This window comes from Acinonyx jubatus, chromosome D1, assembly GCF_027475565.1.
Source record: "Acinonyx jubatus isolate Ajub_Pintada_27869175 chromosome D1, VMU_Ajub_asm_v1.0, whole genome shotgun sequence".
Lineage (NCBI taxonomy): Eukaryota > Metazoa > Chordata > Mammalia > Carnivora > Felidae > Acinonyx > Acinonyx jubatus.
Window position 1 is genome coordinate 98,382,297 of NC_069390.1, and position 21,728 is coordinate 98,404,024.

Sequence of the window (21,728 nt, forward strand, 5' to 3'; positions counted from 1 at the left end):
CTAGTTCAACATTCAAAAGCCGGTTAATGTAATCCATCACATCAAAAGACTAAAAAAGAAAAATTACAGATCCTATCAAAAAAAAGCATTTGACAAAATCCAACATTCATGAAAAAACCTCTCAGTAGGGGCGCCTGGGTGGCTCAGTTGGTTAAGCGTCTGACTACAGCTTGGGTCATGATCCGACATCTCATGAGTTCAAGCCCCACGTCAGGCTTTGTGCTCACAGTTCAGAACCTGGAGCCTGCTTCGGATTCTGCATCTCCCTCTCTCTCTCTGATCTTCCCCAACTTGCACTCTGTTTCTCTCTCTCAAAAATAAATATTTAAAAAATACATATTAAAAAAAACTCTCAGTAAACTAGAAATAGAGGGGAACTTTCTCAACTTGATAGACTACCTACAAAAAACCTATAGCTAACATCATACTTAATGGTAAGAAATTTGAAGCTTTCCCACTAAGATCAGGATGTCCTTCTTACCACTCATCAATATCATACTGGAAGAATGCAATAAGGAAAGAAAAGGAAATCAAAGGTATACAGATTGGAAAGGAAAACAAAAATATCTTTCTTTGCAGATGACATGAATACCTATGGAGAAAATTGGAAAGAAGCAATAAAAAAACCCTCCTTGAATGAATAAGAGTTTAAGTAAGGTTGAAGGATACAAGGCCAATTACTTTCCTATATACCAACAATGAGTAAGTAGAATTTTAAATTAAAAACAGAATACCATTTCATTAGCACCCCTCAAAATGACATACTTAGGTGTAAATCCAACAAAATATATATAAGATCTGTATGAGGAAAACTATAAAACTCTGATGAATGAAATGGAAAATGAACTAAACAAATGGAGAGCTATTCCACGTTCATAGATAGGAAGACTCAACATTGTCAAGATGTCCGTTCTTCTCAACTTGATCTATAAATCCAATGCAATCTCAATCCAAATCCCAGCAATTTATTTTATGGATGTCAACAAACTGATTCTAAAGTTTATATGGAAGGCAAAAGACTCAGATTAGCCATCACAGTACTGAAAGAAAAGAACAAAGTTGGAGGACTGATGATACTGTACTTATAAAGCTACAGTAAACAAAACAGTGTGGTTGTGGCAAAAGAACAAACAGATCAATAAAACAGAACAAAGAGCCTATTTCAGACCCTCATAAATATAGCCAACTAGTCTTTGACAAAGGAGTGAAGGCAATAAAATAAAGCAAAGAGATTCTTCAACAAATAGTGCTAGAACAACTGGATATGCACGTGCAAAAAAAAAAAAGAATCTAAACACAGACCTTACACTTTTAACAGAAATTAACTCAAAATAGATCAGAGACCTACATGTAAAATACAAAACTATAAAACTTCTAGATGATAACATGAAAGAAACTCTAGCTGAACTTAGGTATGGTGATGCCTTTTTAGATACAAAACAGACATAATTCATGAAAGAAATAACTGATAAAGCGACTTCATTAAAATTGAAAACTTCTATTCTGTAAAGGATAGTATCAAAAGGATTAGAAGACAAACCACAGACTGGGAGAATATGCACATCTGATTAAGGACTGTTAAGCACACAAAGGACTCTTAAAACTCAACAACAGCCAACAACCTGATTTTAAAAAATCAGCCCAAGTCCTCAACTGACACCTCACCGAAGAAGACACACAGGGGAAATAAGCATATGAAAAGGCGCTTCACAGCAGTTGTCATCAGAAAAACGCAAATTAAAACAGCAATGAGCTATCAACACAGACCTATTAGAATGGTCCAAACTGACAGCACCAAATGCTGACAAGGACGTGAGCTAACCCTCACACACTGCTGATGGCAATGCAAAATGGTGCAGTCACTTGGGAAGACAGTTTGGCGGTATCTTACAAAACTAATCATTCTCTTCCTATATGATCCAACAACTGCACTCCCTGATATTTACAGAAAGAAGTTGAAAACTTAGGTCTACATAAAAACCACACATGGATGTTTATAGCAGCATGATTATGTTTACTCATAACTGCCAAAAACTGGAAGCAATCAACATGGCCATCAGAAGATGAATGGATCAAAAAGCTGTGGAACATCCTGACAATGGAATAGTACTCAGCACCAAAAAGAAAAGAGCTATCAATCAAGTCATGAAAGACATGGAGGAACCTCAAATACATAACACTAAGTGAAATAAGCCAATCTTAACTACATACTGTATGATTCCAACTATATAACATTCTCGAAAAGGCAAAATTATGGAGACAGTAAAAAGATCAGTGGTTGTTGGTGGGGGAGGTGTGAGAAAAGAGATGACTAAATAGAGCAAGAGGATTTTTAGGGCAGTGAAAAATACTCTGTGTGATATTATAATGATGGATATATGTCATTATACATTTGTCTAAACCCACAGAATGTGCAACACCAAGAATGTACAACACCAAGAGTGAACCCTCAAGTGAACTATGGAATTTGGATAGGTTCACCCTTGGTTAAAAAAAAAAAAAAAAATGTCCCATTCTGGTGAAGGATGTTGATAATGGGAGGCTATGCATGTGTGGGGGAAGGGGGCACATGGAAAATCTCCATCCTTCCCTCTCAATTTTGTTGTAAACCTAAAACTGCTTTCAAAAAGAAAATCTTAAAAAAAAAAAAAGAAATAAACTATTGACATACTTCACATCCATGACAATATCATGGATAAATCCTTAAAATATGCTGAGTGAAAGAAGTTAGATACAAATCTCTAGAAAAAATAAGTGTAATCTACAGTGACAGAAGGCAGATCAGTGTTTACCTGGGAACTGAGTGGAAGTAAGGACAGTCATTGAGAAGGAACACAGAACATTTTAGGGTAATGGGTATGTGCTATACTTTGATCATGTTAGTGTTTACATGTGTGATTAATTTGTAAAAATTCATCTATGTGCAATTTAAAGTGCCTTTTATTAACGTATATTATATCTAAAATTTTTTAATTATTTAAAAATCTAAGGGACAAAAATTCTAAGTTTCTACAATTAAGACTCTGAAAATTTTTCAAATACCTTATCTGAGAAAAATACAAGTCTTTCTAATACAACATAAGTAGCAGGTATGTAGTTTTTCTTTATAATGAATACTGTCAGTGAATAATGTAACAGATGTGTATTTGGGAAAGGAAAGGCCAAATTAAAATCAAACTCTAAAGAATACTCAAGAATTAATATTCGATTTACATAGTAAAAGAGTAGACCTAAATTCAACCATATCAATAATTACATTAAATATAAACTGACTAAAGCCTTTATTTAAAAGGCAGCTTGTCAGAAGAGATCAAAAAGAAAGATTCAATTATATGCTGTCTACAGGACACATAAAAATGTAGATAAGCTAAAGATAAATGATGGAAAAATATACACCATATAAAACATAAACATGAGACTGTAGTATTTATATCACATAAAGTAAACTTTAACATAAAGAATATGACAAAGAGAAACATTTCATAATGATAACATAGCCTATTTGTCAAGAATATATAATAACCATAAATGTATATATATCTAACAATATAGCCTCAAAGGATAAGAAAGAAAACTTCACAGAATTACAAGGAAAAAGAGGGAAGTCTATAACCATAAACATTTTAACTTTACTCCCTCAGCAATCAATGTAACTAAATTTTTAAAAATCAAAATAATATAGATCAATGTTCTTCAGTAAGTATAGACACAAATATCCCTAAAAAATAATAGCAAGTCAAATCCAGCAATATATAAAAACAAAAATGTATTTTGTCCAAGTGAATTTATGCCAAGGATGATGACTGGTTTAACACTTGAAAAAAAAAAAAAATCAATGTAATTCACCTTATTAACAGAATAAAGGGGAAAAACTATTTGATAATTTTAATAGATGCAGAAAAAGTATTTGACAAAACTAAGCATCCAACCATGTTAAGAACTCTCAGAAAATCAGAAACAGAAGAGAACTTCCCCACTATGATAAAGAGCATCCACAAAAAAGCTATAGCTATCATCAAGCTTAATGGTAAAATAGTAAACATTTCCTCCTAAGAGCAGGAACTACTCTACTCTACCACTTCTATTCAACACTATACTGGAGGTCCTAGCCAGTGCTATAATGTTTACAAGAAATAAAAGGCTTAAGATTTCAAAGGAAGAAATAAAACTGTATGTTCACAGAAGCTATAATTGTTTACATAGAAAATCTTAAAGAATCTACAAAACGACTAAGACATTCATGTGTAAATTTAGCAAAGTAGGAGGTACAAGATTAATATATAAAATAAATTGTATTTTTACAAACTAGCAAGAAATGGTTGGAACCTTTTTTGAAAATTTACTTCTGGGGTGCCTGGGAAGCTCAGTAGGTTAAACATCCAACTCTTGTTCTCAGTTCAGGTTTTGATCTCGGTCGTGAATTCAAACTCCACATTGGGACTACTTAAAAAAAATTAAATAAATAAATAAAAATTTAAAAATTTAATTCTACTTGAATAGTGTCAAAGAATATGAAATAGAAAAAATTTCTTTTGAAATCTAAAAAAAGATGTGTAAGACCTGTACACTGGAAATTACAAAATGTTGGTAACACAAAGACCTAAATAACCAACAGACACATTTTTATGGATTGGAAGGCTCAATATTATTAGGATGTCAATTTTCCCCAAATTGATGTACAGATTCAAGGCAACTGTGTCTCACCAGTTTTGTTTTTGCTTTTGTAGACACTGGCAAGCTGTTTCTCAAACATATATGGTAGTGTAAAGGACCCAAAGGTAGTGCAAAGGTTCAAGGCAACCTTAAAAAAAAAAACAGAACACCTTATATTCTCTGACCACAACTTACTATAAAGCCATACTAATCACAACAGTATGATATGGCATAAAGATAGACAAATATACCAATGCAATAGAATAGGACTCACAGGGGTGCCTGGGTGGCTCGGTCAGTTAAGCGTCTAACTCTTGATTTCGGCTCAGGTCACGATCTCAGGTTCGTGGGTTCGAGCCCCACAACGGGCTCTGCGATGACACTGCGGAGCCTGCTTGGGATTCTCTCTCTCCCTCTGCCCCTCCCCAAGTCATGTTCGCTCTTTCTCCCTCTCAAAATAAATAAACATTTTTAAAAAATAGTACTCAGAAATAGGCCTACTATTTATACAAATGACTCATATTGTCATTTGGTTTTTGGCAAAGGTGTAAAGTAACCCAATGGAGAGAAAGGAAAGTCTTTCCAACACATAGTGCTAGAAGAACTGAATAGGTACATAGGAAAAAATGAACCTCAACCCCTACTTCTCACCATGCAGAAAAATTACCTTGAGATGGATCATAAAGATGAAAGCTATTAGCACCACGCTCTCACCAACTGAACTAACCAGCCTAGATGGATCATAAAGACAAAAGCTAAAATGATAAAGCTTCCATAAGGAAACAGAGAACATCTTTGCTACTTCAGGGTAGGTAAAGGTTTCTTAGGACAAAGAATGCAAAAACTATAAAAGAGAACTTGATAAATTAGACATCCTTAAAATTAAAACTTCTGTTCATCAAAAGATACAATTAAAAAATGAACAGCTAAGTCAGAGAGTGGAAGAAAATTTCAGAGAATATATAACTGACAAAGGGCATTATATTTGGAATATGCAAAGAACTTCTAAAAACTCAACCAAAAAAAAAGGGAGGGGGGCAAAAATCTGAGTGGACACTTCACAAAAACAAATATATGCATGATCAATAAGCAGGTGGAAAAAGTGATCAATATCACTAATAATGAGGGAAATGCAGAATAAAACCACAATGAAATACAACCACCTGAGTGGCAAGGATATGAAGCAACCAGAATTCTCATACCTTGTAGGCAGAGTGTAAAATCGTATATCCACTTGGGAAATTTATCTGTCAGTTTCTTATAAAACTAAACATATACCTAGCCTACTACCTGATGATTCTACCCCTAGAAATTTACCTAAGAGAAATAAAAGCATATGTTCACACAAAGACTTGTATTTGACTGTTCACAGCAGCTTTATTCATAATAATCAAAATCTGGAAATCATTACATGCCCCTCAAAGGAGAACGGACAAACAGTGGTATATTAACAAAAGGAATATTACTGGACAATAAAGAGACATGAATGAATGTCAAAAAACATTATGCTGAATGAAAGAAGTCCTACACGAAAGAGTACACATTCTATGATTTCATTTATGTGACACTCTAGAACCTGCTAAATTAATTTCTGATTAAAAAAATCAGAAATCAGCAGTTGCTTTTGGAAGAAGGGACAAGAAATGACTGGGAAAGTATTCCCTATCAAAATAACACTACCATTCTTCACAGAGCTAGAACAAACAATCCTAAAATTCGTATGGAACCAGAAAAGACCCCGAATAGGCAAAGCAATCTTGAAAAAGAAAACCAAAGCTGGAGGCATCACAATTCCAGACTTTGAGCTGTATTACAAACAAACCTGTAATAATCATCAGAACAGAATGGAACTAGGACAATAACAGACATAGATCAATGGAACAGAATACAGAACCCAGAAAGGGACCCACAAATGTATGACCAACTAATCTTTGACAAAGCAGGAAAGAATATCCAATGGAATAAAGACAGTCTCTTCAGCAAGTGGTGCTGGGAAAACTGAACAGCGACATGCAGAGAAATGAACCTGGACCACTTTCTTACACCATACACAAAAATAAACTGAAAATGGATGAAAGACCTCAATGTAAGACAGAAAGCCATCAAAATCCTCGAGGAGAAAGCAGGCAAAAACCTCTTGGATCCTGGCCGCAGCAACTTCTTACTCAACACGTCTCCAGAGGCAAGGGAAACAAAAGCAAAAACGTATTGGGACCTCGTCAAAATAAAAAACTTCTGCGTAGCAAAGGAAACAATCAGCAAAACTAAAAGGCAACCAACAGAATAGGAGAAGATATTTGTAAACGACATATCAGATAAAGGGATAGTATACAAAATCTGAAAAGAACTTATCACACTCAACACCCAAAAAAACAAATAATCCAGTGAAGAAATGGACAAAAGACTCAAATAGACACTTCACCAAAGAAGACATCCAGATGGCCAACCGACAGGAAAAAATGCTCCACATCACTCATCATCAGGGAAATACAAATCGAAACCACAACGAGATACCACCTCACACCTGTCAGAATGGCTAACATGAACAACTCAGGCAACAACAGATGTTGGCGAGGATGCAGAGAAAGAGGATCTCTTTTGTACTGCTGGTGGGAACGCAAGCGAGAGTGGTGCAGCCACTCTCGAAAACAGTATGGAGGTTCCTGAAAAAATTAAAAACAGAACTACCCTATGACTCAACAATTGCACTACTAGGCATTTATCCACGGGATACAGGTGTGCTGTTTCAAAGGGACATATGCACCCCTATGTTTGTAGCAGCACTACCCACAATAGCCGAAGTATGGAAAGAGCCCAAATGTCCATCGATGAATGAATGGATAAAGAAGATGTGGTACACACATACACACACACACACACACACACACACAAACACAATGGAGTATACTCAGCAATCAAAAAGAATGAAATCTTGCCATTTGCAACTACATGGATGGAACTGGAGGGTATTATGCTAAGCGAAATTAGTCAGAGAAAGACAAATATCATATGACTTCACTCATATGAGGACTTTAAGAGACAAAACAGATGAACATAAGGGAAGGGAAACAAAAATAATATAAAAACAGGGAGGGGACAAAACATAAAAGATGCTTAAATATGGAGAACAGGGTTGGGGGGGGGATGGGCTAAATGGGTAAGGGACATTAAGGTATCTACTCCTGAAATCATTGTTGCACTATATGTTAACTAATTTGGATATAGATTTAAAAAAATAAGATTAAAAAAAAAGAAATACAAAATCTGTAAAATTGAAAATTAAAAAAAAAATGGATGAAAGAACTAAATGTAAGACAGAAGGCATCAAAATCCTAGAGGAAAAGACAGGCAGCCAATCTCTTTGACCTCAACTGCAGCAAGTTTTTATTAGACATGTCTCGGGACGCAAGGGAAACAAAAGCAAAAATGAACTACTGGGACCTCACGAAGATAAAGAGCTTCTACACAGCGAAGGAAACAATCAGCAAAACTAAAAGGCAACTGACAGAATGGGAGAAGATACTTCCAAATGACATATCAGATAAAGGGTTTGTACCCAAAAACTATAAAGAACTTACCACACTCAACACCCAAAAAAACAAATAATCCAATGAAGAAATGGGAAAAAGACATGAAGAGACACTTTTCCAAAGAAGACATCTAGACGGCTAACAGACACATGAAAATATGCACAACATCACTCATCATCAGGGAAATACAAATCAAAACCACAATCAGATACCACCTCACGCCTGTCAGAATGGCTAAAATTAACAACTCAGGAAACAACAGATGTTGACAAGGACACGGAGAAAGAGGATCTCTTTGGCACTACTGGTGGGAAGGCAAACTGGTGCAGCCAATCTGGAAAACAGTATGGAGATTCCTCAAAAAATTAAAAATAGAACTACCTTGTGACCCAGCAACTTCACTACTAGGTATTTATCTAAAGGACACAAAAATGCTGATTCGAAAGGGTACATGCACCCCAATGTTTATAGCAGCACTATCGACAAAAGCCAAATTTTGGAAAGAGCCCAAATGTCCATCAACTGACAAACGGACAAAGATGTGGTGCATATATACAATGAAATATTACTCAGCAATCAAAAATAATGAAATCTTGCCATTTGCCACAATGTGGATGGAACTACAGTGCATTACATTATGCTAAGTGAAATAAGTCAGTCAGAGAAAGACAAATATCCTAAGAGTTCACTCGTACATGGAATTTAGAAAAACAACAGATAAACATAGGAGAAGGGAAGGAAAAATAAGAAAAACCAGAGAGAGAGACAAACCATAAGAGACTCTTAAATACAGAGAACAAACTGAGGGGTTGTTGGAGAGATAGACGTTGGTTGGGGGTTCGGCCAAATGGGAGATGGGCACTAAGGAGGGCACTTGTTGGGATGCACACTGGGTGTTGTACGTCTAAATTCCATTCCTGAAATCATTATTGCACTATATGTTAACTAACTTGGATTTACATTAAAAACGATAAAGAAAAGAAATGCCTGGGAAAGTGTATGAGGGAACCATTTGGCCTAATGGTAGTATTCGCTATACTTGATGGGGTCTGAATACACAGGCACATACATTTGTCACAACTCATGGAACGGTGCACTTAAGACTTACGTATTTAACTGCATATACATATTACTACCAAAAAAATAAAAAACACAAATAATAACATTTACCTCTAATTAATGATATATATGTTCACGGATTTAAAGGTGAAGTTACTGATGACTACAAATTGCCCTGATATGCATCGAAAAAAAAAACAGGACTGATGAATGGATAGAGGGATGGAAAGATATTGCTAAAACCTATTTAGCAGAATGTTAATTGTTGAATGTAGGTGGTGAGTGTTAATGTACAATACTCCCAGCTTCTCCTAGTGTTTAAAAATTTTTCATAATAAAATATTGGGGTAAAAATAAATCCAATCATTTAATTCTTCTGCCTAAAAACTTTCCCGCTGGTTACACTCAGTAATTACCAATGGCCTTTATTCAGACCTGGTTCTTACTTACTTGTCTGAAATTTCTGACATTGTTAGGCACTTCTCCCTTTGAAACCCTAAACTATTATAAGCTGTTTCCCTTCCTTTCCGCCTTCGCTTCCTCTTTATACTCCCAAACTGCAGGTGTACCTCAGGGTTCAGAGTTAAGCCCTACTCTCTACTTTTTCCCATGAAAAACTCAATTCTAGTATCGTAACTATCACCTCTACACAGTCAACTCTTCGAGTCTAGTGTCCCACTTCCAAAGGCCAACTTAGTATTTTAACTTGTATGTCTCATATCATCAAATTACTTCTTTACCCTCAAAACATAGAACTTGAATTCCATTTCCCAATTACTACCACGTAGCACATAACTACTAACCAGGGTCAATACACGGAAGTTAGTTTTGACACCTTCCCCAGTCTTAATCTCTAAAATAATCCAGCATCAATTCCTCCTGAATCCATTTCTTCTCTTTCATTCCACCATCACTACTACTCTTATAAGGATCCTTGGAAACTCAGTTTATTGTAAGGGCTTCTCCTGGTTGATGTCCCAGCCTCTGTCTCTCTCCAAAATTCTTCCTGCATGTTTCTAAAACATCTCTAATTATGTATCTATCTGCATAACTTCTATGATTCCCCATATTTAAAAGATACTAATCTATGCTAAGCAGAAAAAATTAAATAAGACGTGTTACTTGCTGTGGTAGCAGATTTCCAGATACGGACCCTTCCCAATGCACCAGGCCTCCTGGTGTCCATGCTCTTCACAGTCCCCTCCAATGCTAAATCTCAGCTGGCCCTGTGACTCATTTTAACCAAAAGAATACCACAGAAGTAGCACTACACCAGTTCCAAGGCTATGGCTTAGGAAAGCCGAGAAATTTCCACTTTTGCACTCTTGGGAGCTCTGAGCCACCAAGTAGAAAATCTGCCCCTGTGTTGGAAAGACCACCTAGAGAGGAAAAAGCCCTGAGATAATATGGAGAGAGAGAGTCAGAAAAGGCCTAGACCCCTTGGAGTCCCAGGTGAGCCCAGCCTTCCAGGTGTCCCTGCCAAGGTGTCAGAAATATTAATGACACCATCATGGATGTTCAAGACCCAGTCACCATCTGACCACAGCTACAGGAATGGCTCTAAAGGAGACTAGCAGAACCGTCCATCTGAGACTCAGTCAACCCAAAGAGTTGTGAGAGGAATAGAAATTACTATTGTTGTAAGATACTAAGTTTTACAATTGCTTTTTTACACAGCAATAGATAAATCAAAACACTTACCCTCAAGAAGCTAACTATATGATGGAGGAGGCATTCACGTTAACAAAAAGACCATCAGAGATATGGGTTAAGACAGAGGTACACACAGCATGCTAGTGAGTACAGAGGAGGGTCATCTAAATTAAATGTTCACAATGTGTGAAGGGGAGGATGTGGGAAAGCTTTCTAGAGCAAATAATACAGGCTGAGTTTTAAGTGAGTTCATGTTGTAGTATGTATAAACCAGCATGGCTGTTGGGGTGCCTGGGTACCTCAGTCGGTTAAGCGTCAGACTTTGGTTTAGGTCATGGTCTCACAGTTTGTGAGTTTGAGCACCACATAGGGCTTGCTGATGTCAGCTCAGAGTCCGCTCCAGATCCTCTGTTTCCCTTTCTCTGCCCCTCCCCCGCTCGTGCTCTCTCTCAAAAATAAAAAAACATTAAAAAGAAGAAGAAGAAGAAGAAGAAGAAGAAGAAGAAGAAAAGGAGGAGGAGGAGGAGGAAGAGGAAGAAGAAGAATGTACAGAACTTGGTCAAAGTCTATGAGACAAGAATTTAGGATGAGTCCCAGTGTTTCAGCTTAGGTGTGGTTAGGGGCACAGTGCTGCCACGTATGGAGAAATGGTAGAAGCGAGAGTGAACTGAATTCACATCCAGGTAGAAACGTTCAACTCAGATACTGGGACAGGAGGAAGGGATGGATGTGTGTGCCAATAGCTGGGAAACTGAAGGAAGTTTCACTTGATGGCCTCTATTTCTTCAGTGAAATAAAAAGCGAGATCATCTGCTAAGACGAAGGAGAGAAATGGGGGAGAGAGAAAGTTCAGAATGGGAGGTAAAAGTTTGGGACAGCTCTCAGAGGAAGAGGGAGCCCTGAAGATCCAGGTGGTGTTAGAAGTCATACATTTATTCAGACCCAAAACACACTGTCATATGACTGTCTCCAGCAGCTCTCAGCAGCCCAGGGGTAAGATGACAGGCCAGGTGGCGGACCTGACCCAGGACTGGAGGACTACAGAAAAATGCAGGGGAAGAGAACGGAGAGGAACACTAAGGGAGTAATTCAAGCAGTGGACCACACGTCTAGGCTGGGTATGGAAAGACATGCATCCAGGGAGCTGAAAGACTGGTGGCAAAGGAGCGAGGTCACCAAAAGAGAAAGGGGACCTGAAGTGGTCCAAGTGTAGACTTACTGGGAACAAGTCGACTGCCGGGAGGACTGAAGGCTGTGGTTAAATACAGGATGTTGTGACAGCCTGGCTCACTGTTGCACACCCAAGAAACACTCACCAGATTGACTGATTACTAGGCAAGCTACCAGGGCTTCCATGCGTACCTGTTAAATAAACTACCATTTGGTGAGAGAATTCCAAAATGAATCTTCATGCACCCTATTAATTTCAATTTAGCACAGACTCTTGTGACATATCTAAAGAAATGCTTCCAACACTAAGTACCTTGATCTACTGCTTACCTATCACTCTATCATGTGAGTTCATTAGGCAAGCTCAGAACATCTTTTAAGAAAGAAGAATCGGGCTTAATATTGCAGCTTTCCTGCTATTTGTCCCAAGATACTTCTACGAGTTGATTGATGAAGCCCTTTAAAGCACAAGCTCACCATCTTTTATGGAGGAAGGGCTCTACTTGCTGCCATTCCCCATGAGTCACAGTTAAAGGCAGGAATCTTAAAAAGAAGTTCTGCCCTGGAACAACATGCACACTGAGCCCTCACCTTCCCCAAGCCAGGAATAATCTTGGAGGATATAAGCAGAGAATTAGGAAGTGTCCCACGAAAGCAAGACAACGTCCGTGACAAAGCAACCAAGTATCCAGGAGAAAAAAATCAAATAAACTGATTATTCGGTACTCTCTCTCAAAATAAATAAACTTTAAAAAATAAATAAAATACATAGTGACTACCTCAAAAAGTACAAAGCACTTAGCAGATTTCTATTAAATTCACCTTCACATAACATCAGTGAAAAATTCTTTTTTTCTTTTTTTTTTTAATATTTATTTATTTTTGAGAGAGAGAGAATATAAGCAGGGAAGGGACAGAGAGAGACACACAGAATGTGAAGCAGACTCCAGACTCTGAGCTGTCAGCACAGAACCCAAGGCGGGGCTCGAACCCACAAACTGTGAGATCATGACCTGAGCCGAAGTCAGATGTTCAACCAACTGAGCCAGCCAGGGGCCCCTAAAATTCTTTTTTGAAAAAATTATTTATTTTGAAAGAGAGAGAGAGAACAGGGGAGGGGTAGAGAAAGAGGGGAGAGAGAATCCCAATCAGGCTCCGCAGTGTCAGAGTGGAGCCAGACACGGGGCTTGAATTCATGAACCATGAGTTCATGACCTGAGCTGAAACCAAGAGTCAGATGCTGAACTGAGCCACCCAGGCGCCCCAATGTGAAATTCTCTTAATTTGCTATCCAGTGATTCAACAAATACTTGTCAAATAATTACCAGTTATATAGCAATGAACTGAGTACTGGAAAAGAATATGAGAATGAATTTTTTTTAATTACCTATACACAGAGAGAATCTAGTATTTATCCTCAAGAGGCTTACAATGTAAGTGGGCAGCTGAGACATACACAGGTGGGAAAAAAATGTAGGGTACAATATAAAAATAAGCACTAAATGGTCAGAATGCTGTATAGATGTTCTGAGGAGGGAGAAATCAGAAATTAGTTCAGGAAGAAGTGGATAAGGAAGATGTCACAAAGTAGGCAGAATTAAGTTGAAACTTGTAAGATAAAATGGCTAAAACACCTTACAAAAGAACCCCATTACTTCCCCCATTTTCAGAGCCAGAAATATGGGAATTACACCAGCTCCTCCCTGTCACCTCCCAGTGCTCCTGACAAATGCGTTCCCTTCTCTCCTCCCCGCTGGCGCCAAAGTGACACAGGCTCTGACAGAGACATCTCCTAAGTGGCCCTGCAAGCTACTCCCACCTGCTTTCCACCTGCCAAAGTCATTTATCTAAAATGCAAAGCTCATCTTTGATACCTCTCCTCCCTTAAAATCTTTCAATATCTCTATCAGGGAAAAACCCAAACTCCTGAACACAACATAGGAATCTTTTGTGACCAGCTTCCCACTACTTCACTGGCCTCATTCCGGCCCAGCTAACAGCTCAGTGTGGCTCTCTCATCTGTAGGCCTCCTGCCTGCAAGGTCTTTGCCCTATTCTTTGCCCCATGAATTCCTCCTGGTATCTACCCCCACCCTATAACTCTACCTTTGAACATTTCAATCCAAAAGAAAAATCAAGAGAATAGTATAATAAACACGTGCCCTTCATCTAGCTTCATCAGTTGTTACCCTTACTTGCCACATTCGTTTTGTCTCTCTCGGAACCATCTGAAAGTTACAGACATCCTTACACCTAGCCCCTAAAACTTCAGCAAGTATCTCTTAAAAAACAAGAACAATCTTCTACATAAACATTCAACAGCATAACCCACAGTATCCCAAATATTTAATATCAACACACTATCTAATATGTAATCCATATTCAAATTTTCCCATTTATTCCAAAACGTCCTTTACAGTTTATTTGTTTAATCCAGGATCAAACCAAGGATCATCCATTGCATTTGGTGTTCACGTTCCCCTTTATCTTTCGGGATTTATTTCTGGAATCACTTTCTCCGGGAAGCCCTCTTTGACTCCTCCTACCCAGTCCGGACCTCATACCACCACTATATGGCATCATTATACTATCATTTCCCTTATTAAACAATAAGCTCCTTGAGGACTTTTTTTTTTAACGTTTTTTAATTTTTGAGAGAGAGAGCGCAAGCAGGGGAGGAGCAGAGAGAGAGGGAGGCACAGAATCCGAAGCAGACTCCAGGCTCTGAGCTGTTAGCACAAAGCTCAATGCAGGGCTTGAACTCACTGACCGTGAGATCATGACCTGAGCGGAAGTTGACGGCTTAACGGACTGAGCCACCCAGGTGCCCTCCTTGAGGACTTTTTATTCTCTAGGCCCATATTGTCTGGCTCACAGAAGACACTCCATAAACACTGACTGACTGAACGAAAGAGCTACAAACAGGAAATATGACTGTTATGGACTGAAATGTGTCCCAAAATTCCTGTGTTGAAACTCTAACCAGCAGTGTGACTGTATTTGGAGAACAGGCCTTTAAGGAAGGAATTGAAGTTAAATGAGGGCATAAGGACGGGGATCTAATCCGGGAGGACTGGTGTCCTTATACGAAGAGGAAAGAGAGCAAGAGTGTGCACACCCAGAGGAGAAAGGCCACGTGAGGACAGAGCAAGAAGGCAGCGGTGTCTGCAAGCCAAGACAGCAGCTTCACCAGAAACCAACCCTGCTGGCATCTTAACCTTGGACTTCCAGCCTCTGGAACTGTGAGACGATACACTTCTGTGTTGCTGTTGTTGTTGCTCTTGTTTTTATTGCTCATCCTGATTCTAATTATTATCCTTTCTTTTTCTTTTTCTTTTATTTTTACATTTCTGTTAAGTCACCCAGTCTGTGGTACTCTGTTACGGCAGCCTGAGCAGACCAGCACAATGAGCAAAAGCTCTGTGCCCACAGTTACTATGGATGACGGGATGCGAAACAAAACCTCTATCACTGCCTGAACAAAGATACACACAGAAGACTTCTTCCTCCTGCTTCTGGAAAAGTGAACCCCACACGCCACAAAACAAATGACAGAAAGCACCATTCTGACATTCACAACACACGTAAAAACACCCAATTGGATCTTCAAGAGCACAAGCAGCAAACTGTTAGTATCAACCACTCTGGGGCTATCCAATCAGAAGGTAAAGAAAGCGGTCAGAGATATGTTAAGAGCGTAGAGTACACAGCAAAAGGAAATCCTTCACAGAGCCTAGAATATAATTACAGACTCCCCTTCCTAGCTTTTGCTAAGACGTCTGCTGCTGAGTTGCTCGCATCACATGTGTTTCACCTCCTCCCCCTTGCAGACCGTGAAGACGATGACAAAGGCCATGCTGTCAGCAGGTAGTGGCAGCGGTTTGGATCACTAACAACACCAGGTATGGCATTATGGTCCCAGCACACTCTTCATAACTGCTGGCACATGGATCAGCACGGACAACCAACCCAACTTGTAACCATCCATCAATCGAGTGTCAACAAAACAGACTGATCCTTAGGCTCTTTCCCAAATGTGCTTTTTCATGTTGACCTTTCACGGTTACCATCTTTCATGCTTGGAAAAATGATTCAACCGATGAGCTTGCTACTTTTCACTCACCAGCAAGCCAAGATTTTAGTGACAAATAAAAGCGCATTTTCCAATTTAAATAAAATCATCAGTGTTCGCAGTTATTTTTATTTCAACATTAAGAAAGTTGGAAAACTGAAAATCCGACCAAATTCTACACCTACTTTGTTCTTACTACAATGCCCAGAAGAGAACATAGATCCACTAAATAATTCTCTCCAAACAGCTTACTTACGATGTTACTGTTTGAAATCTGTTTTAGTGAATAACATAATGAGAGTACTTCCATACCCTGAACTTCTGAAGAACCAGGTTCAAAACAAGCGAAGTGGTTGTTAGATGCATTTCAAAATCTTGATCATACTTAGGACCCAACAAGCAGCTGCTATTATTTTAAGGTATTATTGAATCTGAAATTTTTTTTTATTGAATCTAAAACAAGGTGCTGAAAACGCTGAAGTCATTACAGGATTTTATTTGTGCACTTGTTTTTCAAATAAGAATTAGACCAAAAGAAAAGGAAGTAGGAACATAAACACAACTGGCTACTTATGCACAAATATATACATACGTGCAGGGTTCTACTCTAAACAGCATCATTTACCTTCTGCCCTTCTCACAGAGCTTCTCAATTTCAGCTTTCAGATCCTGCTCCTTCTGCAAAAACTCCTTCTTTTCTTTCTCTATCTTCTTTTTTGTTTCTTCTCGCTTTATTGTTACATCCTGGATAGCCTTCAATATCTCCTGAGTCCCCCATAATTACAGCCACACACAAATAAAGAAGGAAACAAATCAGTTCTTTTGGTCTGAAGGTTATTTTTAACTAACACAAATTAACACATTGACTTTAGTAAATTCAACTTGAACTGAAGGAATCTGGTTCATGAGTGGCTCAGAAAGGCAGTATTTAGATGTAAGAGAGAAAGTTACAATAAAGTAGATTTCAACTCAGTAGGACAAAGAATTTCTAACAATCCCTACTGCTCAAAAATGGAATTTACTGCCTTCTGAGGGAATAACCTCTCCATTACTCGTGTTTGGGTAAAGGCTGAATGAACACCTGTAAAGAATGCCTGTACAGGGTGGGAATTTCCTATTTCCAACAAATATGGTTTTGTTTTGTTTTGTTTTGTTAAGGTTCTACTTAATTATGTGTGAGGGTTTATATATATATGTATGCATATATATATGTATGTGTGTGTGAGGGTTTATATATGTATGTATATATATATATATATACATATACATATATACATATACACATACATACGTGTATGTATACATTTGTAGTAAGAAGTCAAATAATAAAAAAGTGATAGGTCACTCCCTGTCCACCCCAATTCCACCCATAACCAACATGATGTTGGAGCAGGCTTTCACATTTCTCTCTGTTCTTACACAAACACATGTATACTTAAATATGTATTTCTTTGCTTTTGTGTTTTTTCCAAATGAGAGGATTTTATACATGTTATTTGCCATCCTTTTTTCCACTTGATGTAAACACAATGTCAATACAGATTTAACTTAAAAATAGCTGCATAAGACATAATATGTATATATCCAATTTATCCAACCATCTATGTTAAGAGTCCATTAAGTTGATTCCAGTTTTTTTGGTAACTACACACCATACTGCAATAAATACTCTATGTCTATGTTTTCATATAAAAACGTTTATTTCTGTAGAACAGACTTAATAATACGATCGCTAGGTCACAGAACATTTAAGTTTTAACTGATAATTTTTTTTAATTAAAAAAAATTTTTTTAATGTTTATTTTTAAGAGAGAGAAACAGAGTGTGAGCACGGAAAGGCAGAGAGAGAGGGAGACACAGAATCCAAGCAGGCTCCAGGCTCTGACCTGTCAGCACAGAGCCCGACATGGGGCTCGAACCCACAAGCTACTGAGATCATGACCTCAGCTAAGTCGGGTGCCGAACCGACTGAGCCATCTAGGTGCCCCTAACTGATGATTCTTAACAACTTTTCCAAAAAGGTTGTAACAATGCATACATCTACAAATGTCTGAAAAGAGTTCATTTTTCCTCACCCTGACAATTTATTTCATTTTTGCCAATCTCTTGAGGGGAGAGAGAGGAATGGTATCTAATAATTTTAGGGAGCATTTTCCTAACTCCCATCCTTTACTGTTTTTAATGTCTGCTTCCTCCAACTCAAAGAAGCATTCAATGCAGAGACTATGTTTTCTTTACCATTAAATCTGCAGAGCTCAGATCAGGAACTCAGAAAATGCTGAGTGAATGAATGAATGAATCAATGAATCAATGAATACCAGTGAGGTTGGGCTTCTTTTCATATGTTTATTATCCACTTGCTTTTTCTCTTCTGTGAATTGCCATTTATAATTGCTGTAGGCAAAATAATAGCCCACCCTCCCCCCCCAAAATATGTCTACATGGTCATCTAATCAAATCTAACCTAATCCCTGGGACCTGCAAATATGCTACCTTCCATGGGAACAGACACTGTGCAGGTGTGACTAAGGTAAAGACCTGGATATGGGGAGATAATCCTGGGTCATCTGGATACAGCCAACCTAATCATGCAGGTCTTTAAAAGTGGAAAACCCTTCCCAGGTGTGATCAGATGAATATGTGATTAGGGAAGAATGGTCAGAGATGGAAATCTGCTGACTTGGAGGATGGAGAATGGCGCCACAAGTCAAGGAACGCAAGCAGCCTCTAGAAGCTAGAAATGCAGAGAGAGGTACTCTCCCCAAGTCCCCAGAAAGGGATACAACCCTGCCAATACTTGGATTTTAGCCCAGTGACACCCAGGTTGGACTTCTGGCCTATAGTACTGTGAGGTAATAAATGTGTGTCATGTTCAGCTGCCAAATTCACGGTAATTTGTCACAGGAGCAATAGGAAGCTATACAATAACCTTTCCTGATTTTTCTCTAGATTATCTGACTTTTACCATGAATGTGTAAGAGTCTCAGAACACAGATATGGATATTAAACTGTTCATCAGGTGTGCCACAAACATTTTCCCAGTCTGACATTGATCTTCTGACTGGTTTTTGTATCATGTGCCCTATCAAAAGTTTTAAATTACATATAATACAGTTGGTTCATTTTCTTATGGCTTCTGGGTTTTCTGCCTGGCTTAAAATGACCTCTTGCAACTTGAGGTTTCATAAATATGCTCCTAAACTTTCTTCTAATTTATAGTTTTTCCAGTTTTCACATGTAGAGTTTTAACCTACCTAGAATTGTATGTTTTAATGTAACCTAAGAGTCTAATCACGTGGTTTTCCAGGTAAACAGTCAACTGTGTCATCAAAATATGTTAAGTAAATAACTTTTTTCTCTGAACTAAAATACTAGTGGGAGCTTGAACAAGATGCCTTCAGAAATTCTTTTGATCCCTAAAATTCTAAGACAACCGTTAAAAGATAAATACTGCCCTTCTATTTCTATTAATTCAGAAACAAAATTAAAATTTGATTAGGAAGTGTAGCTTTACTTACTGACAATTTTAATAAACAGAATACCTGGTGATTCTTCATTTCTTCTTCCCTCCTTTGCTGAAGTTGTTTTAACTGCACTTGGAGCTGATTCTCCACTTGCCTCTGCTTGTCCAGGACCTCCTGGTAACGTTCCTTCAACAGGGTTCTCTCCGTCATCATTTTGTCCTATTTGTAACAAGAGAAGGAAAGTGTAATTCCCTGATCTAACTGCAAAAAAACATTTACCAGATGCCCGTTCAAGGCATTGTGCAGAGCCCTAGGATGTGCAATCCAATATTCTAACTGCTGGCTGGCCATGTGTGGCTTTATAAATTAAAATCATTTAAGATAAGAGAATTTAAAAATACGGCCCCTCAGTAACCTAGCCACCCACATTCCAAGTACTGGGTAGCCACAAATAACAAAAGGCTACCATACTAGATGGCACAAGATACAAGACATTTCCATCATTACAAGACATTCTATCGCACAACACTTCGCTAAGGCAGGGTCTGGCAATGTATGGCCTGTGGGCCAAATCCAGCCACTGTCTGCTTTTATAAATAAGTTTTATAGGAACTACCCACATGGCTTACAAGTTGCTTTTATACTACAATGAATGGAATGGTTACAACAGAACCCATAGAGCTCCCAAAACTAAGACATTTACCATCAGACATTTTACAGAAAAGTTTGGCAATCGCTGCTCTAGGGAATAAGAGGAAGCAGGCATGTTATCAGAGCAAGAAGAAATGAATGGGCAAAGACCAAAAAACAGACCACCTACTCAAGAATGCATCCAGAAAATAGGATTCCTTACTGGTCACTAGTGCTAAAAATGGACAGATCCACTAAAGGGGTCTGAGGAACACGGTATTCAGATTGGGCCAATCAATAAACTCTCACGTAATGGAGTAGAAGTTAAGGCTTCTGAGAACTGCAGTGTTCTGCCTCCCCACACCCATAAATCAAGAAAAGTGATGGTGACCTTTCAAAGGGACACTAAAACTTAAAGACGGTCAATTTAAAACAGATTTAGTGTAAGGCAGCCCATGTAAAATTTAAACTAAGAGCATTCAAGTGAACTTGTTCATTAAAAGATAACTATTTTTGGGCACTGGGTAGCTCAATCAGTTAAGCATCTGACTTCAGCTCAGGGCATGATCTTGTGGAGGTTCATGGGTTGAGCCCTGCATCAGGCTCTCTGCCGTCAGCACAGAGTCTGCTACAGATCCTCTGCCCGCCCCCACCCCACCCCTTCCCCACTTGCGCACGCACTCTCTCTCTCTCCTTCTGTCTCTCAAAAATAAACCTTATGGGGCGCCTGGGTGGCTCAGTCGGTTAAGCATCCACTTCATCTCAGGTCATGATCTCACGGCTCGTGAGTTTGAGCCCCACGTCGGGCTCTGTGCTGACAGCTCAGAGCCTGGACCCTGCTTCGGATTCTGTGTCTCCCTCTCTCTCTGCCCTTCCCCCATTCACACTCTGTCTCTCTGTGTCTCTCAAAAACGAATAAATGTTAAAACTTTTTTTTTAAAAATAAAACAAATGGTAAAAAAATTAAAAAGAAAAAGATAATTATTTTCAAAGAAAAGACAGGTTTTAGAAGTGAATGAAGGAGGGGCGTCTGGGTGGCTCAGTCGGTTAAGCGCCTGACTTTGGCTCAGGTCATGATCTCATGGTTTGTGAGTTCGAGCCCCACACCAGACTCTGTGCTGACAGCTCAGGGCCTGGAGCCTGCTTCAGATTCTGTGTGTGTGTGTGTGTGTGTGTGTGTGTGTGTGTGTGTGTGTGTGTCTCTGCCCCTCCCCCACTTGCACTCTGTCTCTCCCCCAAAAATAAATAAAACATTTTTAAAAATTTAAAAAAAAAGAAGGGAATGAAGGAAAACGTATCACATTGTGATAATAAAAAATAAGCCCTCAAGATGGAACTTTAGCTTTGTGATGAGCTAGTCCTTAGTCCAGGTGCTGAAACATGACTAAGGCTCCTCAGATGACGCCTCACTGTCACACAGTTACAGGGATTCTGAACCGGAGGTCTATGGCTGGGCCTCAGGGATCTCTGAACTCCCTGAAATTGGGGTGGGGGAGGG

General features: G+C 38.6%; 1 protein-coding gene across 3 annotated transcripts in view; it reads right to left on the minus strand.

The window, feature by feature from the left end:
• Nucleotides 1–21,728, minus strand: part of RNF214 (ring finger protein 214) — a 47,220-nt gene that overhangs the window by 16,324 nt on the left and 9,168 nt on the right. For all 3 annotated transcript variants that reach the window (XM_027036610.2, XM_053204062.1, XM_027036609.2), the window contains exons 5-6: nt 19,679–19,819; nt 16,762–16,901 (exon numbers count right to left, since the gene is read on the minus strand). In XM_027036610.2, coding sequence (XP_026892411.1) covers nt 16,762–16,901; nt 19,679–19,819 — 281 coding nt within the window. The remainder of the gene's footprint in view (nt 1–16,761; nt 16,902–19,678; nt 19,820–21,728) is intronic.